Source organism: Poromitra crassiceps, assembly GCF_964638095.1.
Source record: "Poromitra crassiceps genome assembly, chromosome: 20".
NCBI classification, from domain to species: Eukaryota; Metazoa; Chordata; class Actinopteri; order Beryciformes; family Melamphaidae; genus Poromitra; species Poromitra crassiceps.
The window spans coordinates 23921209-23931967 of record NC_139637.1 but is presented as its reverse complement, the minus strand read 5'-3'; the positions used below and the strand labels follow the sequence as shown (position 1 = coordinate 23931967).

General features: G+C 43.1%; 1 protein-coding gene across 1 annotated transcript in view; it reads left to right on the top strand.

Annotated features, from left to right (window-relative positions):
• The first annotated feature begins 3213 nt into the window (after positions 1 to 3213).
• LOC310794400 (beta-1,4 N-acetylgalactosaminyltransferase 1-like) overlaps positions 3214 to 10759 on the top strand; it is a 31281-nt gene continuing 23735 nt past the window's right edge. Inside the window, exons 1-6 of the mRNA XM_083656396.1 lie at positions 3214 to 3537; positions 4246 to 4531; positions 4995 to 5183; positions 5922 to 6028; positions 6233 to 6270; positions 6384 to 6564. Of these exons, the coding sequence (XP_083512522.1) occupies positions 4302 to 4531; positions 4995 to 5183; positions 5922 to 6028; positions 6233 to 6270; positions 6384 to 6564 (745 nt within the window). The 5' untranslated portion in view covers positions 3214 to 3537; positions 4246 to 4301. The remainder of the gene's footprint in view (positions 3538 to 4245; positions 4532 to 4994; positions 5184 to 5921; positions 6029 to 6232; positions 6271 to 6383; positions 6565 to 10759) is intronic.

The window sequence follows — 10759 nt, the reverse complement described above, 5'->3', positions numbered from 1 at the left end:
GATAGGGAGCCACAAAGACACAGAGTTGGGCCAATAAAAGTGCAATACCGATGTAAACAAAACTTGAGATGATGTAGTTCAGGGATGGGCAACTTTGATGATAGAGAGGGCCACAAAAAAATGTCCTCGCTACCAGAGGGCCAGATTGTGACCGTGCACTTCCACCAGTAGCCTAACTGTAACACCATCACTCCCAATTATAGCTACTAATTTGATGAAAAGGACTGCTAATCCAAGTTTATTATACCAACAGTTATATTTTTCATATTCAAATTTAGTCATTCTTCCATTCAGATGACACCAGAAACTTTGCTCTAGCTTTAAAACAGCTCGCTACAGCAATTTGATGGGGTACATCACCCAAATATGTCATATTAATCAGATTAGTAATGTTGCAGCATCCTGGATATAGTTTGTTACAATAGCGTTAGCTCAAAAGCTAACATTAAACAGTATGTGGATGGACAATGCTAATGCCATTAGCGCCATGTTCTGGGATGTACAGTAAAATAAAAGCACAAATTTGTGTGGCCTAACTTAACCTTACCAAAAATGTCCGCCTTGTAAAAAAAAATTAAATTGACCCAGGGGCCACACTGAGTGGTGTTGGAGGCCGCATGCAGCCCACGGGCCGCCAGTTGCCCACCCCTGATGTAGGGTGTGTGTTTTCTTTGACAGACTCAGCTGGCTCACTAATCTTCTAGAGGCAGAAGGAAAATGCAAGATGAATGACAATCATCATGACTTACAATATCATATCAATGCCACCTCAGAAGCCAAGAGTCCTATACGCATAAATGCTCAGAATTGGGATGTAGTTGCTGATAAATCCCAACAGGCCTGAACCATAAAACCGGTCATCTCACGTCATCTGTCTGGTAGATGATGTCAGTCCATCTCTCTCTATGGTCTTTGCCATCATTTCAAAGAAAGGCTTTGTTGCAAATATTTCTGAAACAATATTATGAATGCAGTCTATCACACCAAAATATATATAAACATAACATCCGGCTGTACCTCAATATACAAACAAAAATAAACAAAGTATATAATATATACACATATGTATGTACATATACATACACATATACACACACATACTGTACATACTGTACATACTGTACATACTGTAGCTGTTCAGTGTAGAGTTAATTGTTCCCAGCAAGGTGAGAAGCAACTTCTGCTTCCTCATTCACCTGGAGGCTGTCAATATCATCCTCAATGGGATGTTGCCAGGCAACAAAATAAAAGGGGAGTCAAAATTAACCTTGTTTGAATTTTGTTGCTGAAGTGGAACGTAACCATCATAGAGGAAGCAATTGTTTGTCGGTCTCACATAAACCCAAAACAAACTTGACTAGAGCACAGAGGTGTTTACTGTACATTTGACTATAGCACTAAAGGTGTTTTGACTAGCATTAAGGTGTGTACAGTTTGTGCAGTCACTCAGAATCTACTGTTTTACGTGGTATAATCTATATGGCAGTGGTTCTAAAAAAGAATTACATGAAGGACCCCTAAACTGACAAAGATTAGACCACGGGCCCCCATTTGATAGGATTTTGTCCCACGGTCCTCCATATGATAATATGATTGATGCTTTTAGATGTTTTATTCCAGAAAGTGTATAAAACCCATGACCAAAATAGTTATTGTGTTACGTATGAATCTAATTATTGCGGAAATAAATTACTCCCCTTTTGGCTGGGGACCAGTGTTGCCAGGCGTCCGATGATTATCGTATTTGTACGATAATTTCGCCCTCTGTACCATCAATAATGCCAAAATTCCCATAAAGTACTATAATGTGATCATTTTGTGACAGTTGTAATCAATATACTAATATGGATCCTATGTCTATACGTGTCTTCTCACATCTTTACAGCCTAGGACAGTTTTAGTTCCTACCAGTGGCAGATAGGGTGCTGGAATTATGTTGCTGCTCATTTACCTCAGTGGAAGTACTTACTGGTGTAAAATGTACTTTAAAAGTAAAAAAGCACCTAAATTAATGGAAAGTTGAACGTTGTGTTGTGATTTAAAAAATGATGCATCATCATCAGTGGGCGGGCGGTGTTAGTGGGCTGTCTGTTGATGTAACTATTTGTGACATCATCAGTGATGTCATAAATCAGTGAATTGTGATGTCATCAGTGATGTCACTTGAGCAACTGTGATGTCATCAGTGATGTCACTCGAGCATGCAATTGTGACACCATTCGAGCAATTGTGATGTCATCAGTGATGTCATAAATCCTTCCTGGCTGAGGCTATATAAGTGGTGAAGCACGGCCAGAAAGCCAGAAGAAGAAGATGCCATGGTGGAAGATGGTCGCTGAAGAACGATCATTTTGACCCTCGCCCATTCGCCTCAGGTACGATAATTCAACATTTCCCACACTGGCAACACTGCTGGGGACCCCCCTGGAACACTCCCAAGGACCCTGGGGGTCCCCGGACCCCCATTTGAGAACCACTGACTGATCTATGGTGATCAAAGAAACAGATAGGGCCTCACACACACACACACACACACGGTTCAGGTTGATGTTTCCATAGATGGTGCAGCAGAACTAGCCTATATAAGCAGTGGGCAGGAGGAGTGTCTGTCTGACACCTCACATATGGCACATAGCATGTCTTTTGAACAAGTTACCTTTGTGCTGTTACAATATTAACAAAGGGCTAAACAGTTGGTTCCCCACCCTCCAGGCTGTCTTCACCACTATCAAGTGTCTCCATACGACCCCACCCACACCACCCCCTTCAAATGTGTACATTCCTGCATGATGAAGCATTAAGGGGATTTTTATCTGACTGGCACTGTCCTATCCACTGGTCATTTTATTTTTAATTGTATTTTATTTTAAGATGAAAAAGATCATTGGTTGTTATATAATTTCAATTAGCCTACATTTATCTTTGGCACCACCAGATCACACACCAGTCTGAGTCTGACTCCTAGAGGTTATTGCTCTCCTTATGGGTGTTTGTTTCGACTTGTTCGCATTCCAAAGTGTGTTGTTTCGTTTAGTAGCCTACATATTTTTTTTACATTTGTTTCAACCTGCATTTTTCTGTCATGTTGGCCACATTAGATTTTCTATCCCCCCGAGGCATCTTATTTACCACAGCCACGCCCATTTCCTCACGATTTTGATGGGAAACGCAGACAATTAACTGTCTGTGATATAGGCGGTCATGATTTGGAGTGGAACCCGATGGAGACAAACCACTGCGTAAAAGTTCGACTGACGGAACTGGAACTATCTGCCTAGGTAAATTGACACAAATGCAAATGTATTTGCATGAGGACAAATGATAGATATTGGCGATGATGCAAATAATTTGGAAAAAAGTTGACGCATGTGCGGAGGAGTGGGGCGAAAGTCGAGCGGCTTCCCGTCTCTCTCGGCCATCTATGGTCTGACTGACGCCAGTGAAAAAGTGGCTTGATCTCATGGGGCAGACGCACTAAAGGAATATAGGTGTTTTTCAAGCCTTAAGGGGACGTGACAGATTCGCCAAACGGCAACAGTAAGTTTGTATTATTTTTTATTGGTTCAAATGTACAAGTTTGCGATTTGCTGTTGCATCACAGCAAAAATAAATGTAGCCTATCTCCCCCCTCCCCCTAGGCCTACATGAACTGAAATAATAGATTCAAGCAATACGGAGAATCCGGTGTTTATTTCGTATTATCACATTAATTTAATAGGCCCACAGACATTGTTTTAGAGCGAGAGCGAGAGAGAGAGAGAGAGAGAGAGAGATAGAGAGAGAGAGACAGACAGAGAGACAGACACAGACAGCCGTTCAAATTAAAAAATAACTGACGTCACTCTCTATTTTTATACAGTTATTCAGTCACATGAGAGTTGAGGTAGGCCTATGTGTCCCTCAAAGTGTTTCAAGTTTGAATAGAATCCAGATCAAAGTAGCCTATGTGGAAGAAGTTATAGAGTTCAACGTGTTTGGAGAGGGCAATATAATAGCCTACATAAATTGGAAAATAAAAGTGGAAATAACATGCTGTGTGCTAGGTGAAAGCTAGGCCAGCCCAGGTTGAATGCTGGGTTGGGTGACCTGGTGGTTCTGATAGTGCAAACAAGACAACTAAACAAGTCGTTTTACACAAAACAGCAGTCCTCGTATATTCTATATACAAATGCAATAGGATACCCACAACAACACACGAGCCACGTAGGCCTATGTCTTCACATTCACATCCCCTTTCTGTTGCAGAGCCCTATGACACAACACCTGTCTCTCTGTCACATTGCTTCCATCCTGCCTGTGAGATGATGCGAGCCTTCTGGAAGAAGGTTCTTGTGCTGATGGTGGTCAGTGGACTGATCCTGTTCGTCCTCTACTCCTGGAGTCCTGGAGCCGGCTCCGGAGTAGGAGTTGACATACGGCCAGGAGGAGTGGGCAGCAGCGGCGGCATACAGAAGCTCCTACAGAAGAAAATGAAAGACGTCACCAGCGGCTATCCTGACATCGCCTACCATGTGAATGAAGATGTGTCACGGTGTGTTTTGACTCTTGGCTTACTTTTATTTAGTTTGTCTAAAATAGAGCTGCCACGATTAATCGATCGACAGAAAATTAATCGACAACAATTTTGTTAATCGATGCATTGTTTTGAGTACAATTTTAAGAGAAAAGGTCAAAATGATCTGATTCCAGCTTCTTAAATGTGAATATTTTCTGGTTTCTTCACTCCTGTGTGACAGTAAACTGATATTATCTTTGAGTTGTGGACAAAACAAGACATTTGAGGGCGTCATCTTGGGCTTTGGGAAACACCGATCGTCGTTTGCTACCATTTTCCGGCATTTTATAGACCAGACAACTAATCGATTAATCGAGGAAAATAATCGACAGATGAATCGATTATGAAAATAATCGTTATAGTGGCAGCCCTAGTCTAAAATCCTGCTCTGAATTCTTATTTTGACCCGTTCCTTTTCGACTCTTGTTCCCCCACACAGTCGCTTGGCACGGAATGTGTGTGTGTGCGAGGCAGATAAGGAAAGCATTGGACATCGCCTGCCGTTCTCCTATCTGCTTTTCCCACGCGTCTGGGCCCACAGCCTGGAAGTTGCATTCTTGAGCTCCGATCCGGACCCTGAGGGGGTCAAGAGTCGCAGGTCTCAGGAATACAGCAGCTTTCAGAGGAGGTAAAGTATGAAACAGACAGTGTGACACCTTCATGGCTGACAGTGAAGAAAACGTATAGAGCCATATGAAATCACTTGTATTTATTTTTCCAAATTCCATTTTATTATATCTTTTTTACATTTTAATTTTAATTCAGGGGTTAGGATCGATGTTTTCTGTTTTTGTGACGTCTTGGCTCTCTCTTTGTCATGTTTCACAAACTGAAAACCCAAGTCGTGAGGTGGCGTAAGGGTCCCACGCAAGACCAACCCCCCCCTCTCAAAACACCCCGATTGAGAAAATAGAATAATTTCTCTATAGGCCTATTTTTACAATTATGATGAAATCATTTAGGTTACTACAATAATTGGGTCCACTTTTGGTTTTGATAATTAGGCCTATCCTTTTCCATGTTTTACAGTTGATTCCATTTTTATTACCAAATTCTATGATTCCGTTTTGCCAAAATCATATGGCTCTACATATGTAGCTACTATAATCATGTACATTTTCTGGCACCTGTCGGCTAAGTGGTCCACCATTCTGTTAGTTTGTGTATGGCTGTTGTCAATAAGTAGTAATGAAGTAAATTGACGTCATGCCTGCTGTTTTGTGTGGCTTGAGGATGGGTGAGCACAAGGCTTACTCATCAAATTGAAGGAAGGAAGTGGATTTAAGCAGTGGTGAGCAGAATGTAGCAATGATGTAGCAATGACACGGCAGTTATTTCCCAGGCTCATGTGTTGTTCTCTGTGAAGGTCCCACACCCCTGCAGACCTGCTTATTATAGCGGACGCCAACAGCCCTCTTCAGTACCCCACCCAGGGTGTGGAGGTGCGACCCCTCAAAACCATCATCATTCCCGGTGAGAGCGTATACTATACTATCTACCACTGTGCAATATTTGACGCTGAAGATAAACGTTCTAAACAAGCTACTTTTGATATCATCTCTCGACCAAAAGATCTCACCATCAGTCTACGTTGTTGAAAAGGTCGTGTTAATCTGTTGTGCGTTTCTAGTGTCCATCCCATGTCGATCTCTCTTGACAATTATTCTCCTGTCGTAGGTTTGGCTCTTAAAGAAGAACCGAGATCTAGACACACGGTACGTTCTCCATTTTGGGGCGTTTCCATCATGATCGGCATACCAAATTATTTGACATAAATGTTGATCTCTTGTTGTTGTTCCTTCTTGAACCACATGGATGGTGTCACCAGGTGACCTTGAGCGCGACGTTGGGGACATTTGATGTGGCAGCTACTGTAGACGGCGTCTCCGTGGAAGGAGCGGGGGAGACGAGCGTGACGCTATCGAGTCCCCTCGTCGCCAGTCTGAACAGGCAGCTGCAGTTTGTCACGTACACAAACACCGTGTTCCACCCCAGGACTGCAGATACAGGTGAGGGTCAAAGGTCAAAATGCAGGGTGCAGCAGAGCAGAGGGTGCAGCAGGGCGGGCTGCCTCTGCCATCCTGCATTTCGGAAATTTCGCATGCAGTATGTGTGGTCGCCCCTATTGCGACAAGAAACACAAATTGAGATGCCTTGTTCACGCTCGCCATCTGGTATAATAGACCCTTTTCACGGGGGCCATTTTGTGTCAAAAAGGCAGGGTAAACACGGGTGCAAGCAAAACACTAATGAGGGTTTCCAACTTCCAATCATGGAAGTTTCCAACTTCAATCATGGAAGTTGGAAACCCTCATTAGTCTCTTGCTTGCACCTGTGTTTACCCTGCCTTTTTGACACAAAATGGCCCCCGTGAAAAGGGTCTATCGCTGTGGGGCAAAGGACAGAGGTGAGGTATGCTTCCACATTTATTTATTTATTTATTTATTTTGCCCGCTAATGGATACTCTTATCCATTATGCATGTTGACTCTTTCACTTGGCTCAAGCTCTGTGTCTGGGATGGGGTCAGCTATGCACACACACACGCACATGCACACGCACACACATGCACACACACACACACACGCACATGCACACGCACACACGCACATGCACACGCACACACACACACACACACACACACACACACACACGCACACGCACATGCACACACATTTAAATACTTTTATTTGGATCTAGAGTACAGCAAATATTACAGACCCAAACATTTTAGAAGAAGGCCGCAGTACAGTACATTTATATTGAACCAGACACTGATGCATGTACTTCTTAAGCACAGGAAAATACATTGCAGCAAGATGATGACTTAAATATAATGTATGCAAACTAACATATGTAAGCATGTTTAGCACTCAAGGATATACAAAGCATCGCCTTCTCCAGATAAAGAGACTGCCTATTATGGCTGAGATGGAGCAGTATTTTGCTAATTTTTTTGCATCAGGCTTTAGCAGCCTGCCTAGTTGCAGTCCACGGAGCACGAGTTTGTGGACATGCCCCAGACTCCCAAACACAAGCACAATGAGTTGACAGCTGTAGCCTAGAGTTGTAATATATTCTACCAAGGGCTGATATTTCATGAGTTTGGTTGTGAAACAGGTGTCCATGTACAGATCAAAAGAGCAGGCGATTTCAATGATGGTGACTGACTTTCTGCTTTCATTGATGAAAACAATGTCTGGGGTATTTGGGATATTGTGCAGTGTGTTGTTGTCGGTGGTGTTGTGATTGAACCAGTCCAGTTTGACAGTGCTGTGTTTGTGCATTTGTGTTGTATTGTCCTGTACTTCTCTGATGCTGTTTGACACCAGATCCACCAGGCGGTCGTGTCTGCTTATGTAAAGTCCTTTGTATTGGCTGCAGCCGTTTAGGATATGTGCTATTGTCTCTTTGTCGCGGGGGGTTGGGTGTAGGATACAGTGTGGGTCATGTGTTCATGGATACCAGGTTGCCAGGTTATATTTTGTTGGTAGGACTTGTAGACGGGCCTTGATGGTGAAGATGAGAATGTCCTCACCTATGCTGTTATTGGAGAAGATGGAATGTGACAGTGCATGGTCTGCAAAGGGTAGAAGGGCCAGCTTTCCCTGCAGGCTCAGGCTGGTCCAGTGCTGAGTGTTGTGTGACCTCTTCATTCTTAGAATGGATGCTCTCGCGGATTTGTTTGTCAGTTCATGGTGCGTGCCGTCCTGTTCATAGATCGCCCGGGTGGAAATAAGCGGATCTGTGATGATGCCGTTGTTGAGCGCCACGGTTGTACCGTCAGGCGTCGCCCAGCTCAGCTGCAATCCTGAGCGGTGGCATAGGTCATTAAGGTCCATCCAGTCTGACCGCACACCAAAGCCTGTGGCTCTGATGTCCACACACACACACACGCACACACACACTCATCACTCACCTCATCTCATCCACTCACCATAAAATCCCCGACCACATGGATGCCATAAATTCAAACGGACCTATATACAATCTTGCGTAAGAACACATTTCAATATTTTCCAAGAGGATCGTTGTGACTGCTGTGGGTTCAGAGGGGCAGCTTGTGAACAGGCAAGGCAGGCAACTGCTTGGGGCCCCAGTCCGTTAGGGCCCCCCGAGGGCAGATAAACTTTACTCCACAGCAGTGACCACAAACCACTATCCATTAAAGAACTAATGGAAAATAATTTGCAATGACATTGAAACCTCCCTAAAGGGGCTCCATGACATCCCCTGGCCTGGACGATTTTGAATGATGTGAATTCACTTTCACTTTCAATTCAAGTCAAGTATGCATGATTCACGTATTCTTCAATATTCAAGATTCAAGATTTTTATTGTCACTCCGTAGTACAAGTATCACGTGTGAAATTCTTGTGCTGTAGACTCCGTTACAACATAGTGCAAAATAACAGGGCATATAGGTGCAGGACAACAAGAGAACAGGGCATATAGGTGCAGGACAACAAGAGAAACAACAAGCAATAACAGTAAAGCAATAAAAACAAGCCAGAAACAGTGACATTCACTGCACATAGGTGCAAATAGCATAGACAAATTTAAACATAATTAAACATTCTGTTTGCACAGGTGCAAATAACATAGACATAATTAAACGTACGTAATGGTAGCACCTGCAGTACAGCTACTACATGATTGTTTATTTGTGTATGTTAAGGAGTCTCGTGGTCTGCGGGAAGAAACTGTCCCTCAAGCGATTTGTTCGTGCTTTTGGGACCCTGTATCTCCTCCCTGAGGGTAGCAGGGAGAACAGACTGTTGTGGGGGTGGTTTGTGTCTTTGATGATCTTCAGGGACCTCCTGAGGCACCGCTGGTTGTACAGTTCCTGCAGTTCTGGCAGCTCACATCCTGTTACGTGCTCTTGAATTGAAAGCGAATTAAATGATCTGAAAGTCAAAACGAAAGAGAAAAAAGAGCATGTGGGAAAAAACAAGTGGAGCAGATACTGAGTAGGCAGATAACTGAATGCTGTTATTTTAGTAGGTATAGCCTATGGGGAGATACTTGAATAAATTCAGCTAGCAATGGTCACTTTTTTTTGTTTTGTTTTGTTAGTTAACCTGGCTAAGCTAACAGTTAAGCTATGATTGCTATGAAAGCAGGGCACACAATTAGCACCAGTCACCACTCAGCAGCCAAATGCTGGTAATAAAATATAAATGTGTAAGTGGCTGGTAGGTAGATTTGATTCACTCACCACCAGCCAAAAACAAACAATGCTAATCCATTGAGTGGCTGGTAACATTTGAACATTCACTAGACCTTTGGCCGGTGGACAAAAAAGTTAACTTTGCACCATGTATGAAAGTTATGAATAGGCTAATAAAATATGTCCTATAGGAACTTGAGGAATGCTAATGATAATATTGATCTATTTTTCGTTGGTGTCAGGTTATTAATAAAATGATGGTGATGAGGTTGGAGGGGCCCCCGGGGAATTTTTGCCTACGGCCCCTACATACTCTAGAATGGGGGTTCAAGGGGAAATCCAGACCATAACGCTCTCTAAAAAGACATTTGATAAAGTTTGCCACACAACCTGGACACCTGAATTACCGATAATCAACCCACTTTGTATCATTAATAATCTTGGTAATAGAAGCACATGGGCAGTGTTTACCTTCTCTCTCTGTGTTTTCCTCATGGAGATCTCCCATTTCCTCCTCTGCCAAAGTGCAAAGTGCGGAAGTTCTGCTCCGAGGGCGGCTGTTATTGTTTATTTTTCTTTTTTAAGTATGCGGGAGAGCCTTAACGAGCCGTAATGACTTGCAGCTGGCGGGGGCGGAGTTTCTGCAGGCAGCAGCAGTAGCATTTTTCTCCCCGAGGTAAACGGAGAGAGAAGGTAAAACACTGCCCCATGTGCTTCTATTACAGAGATTATTAATGATAATGTGGGTTGATGTGAGTTGATTATCGGTAAAGCCATCCTTATATAGTTGGGCTATATCGTTATAGTTGGGCTCTCCTCCATGCACATCTCTGTCACTAAACTCCTTGATATGGAGGAGATATGGCAATACTAATGGGATTTCAGCAGTTTGTGAGTTTGAAATGATAAAGTTCTATCTGCATGAGATCAGAGATATTGAGCATCTAGTGCTGCTGATAAAACTGTTATGTAGTGAAATCTGTCTTTATAGCTCAACTAAGCCTCCCCCACATAGTACTTTGAATGCAAACTGTC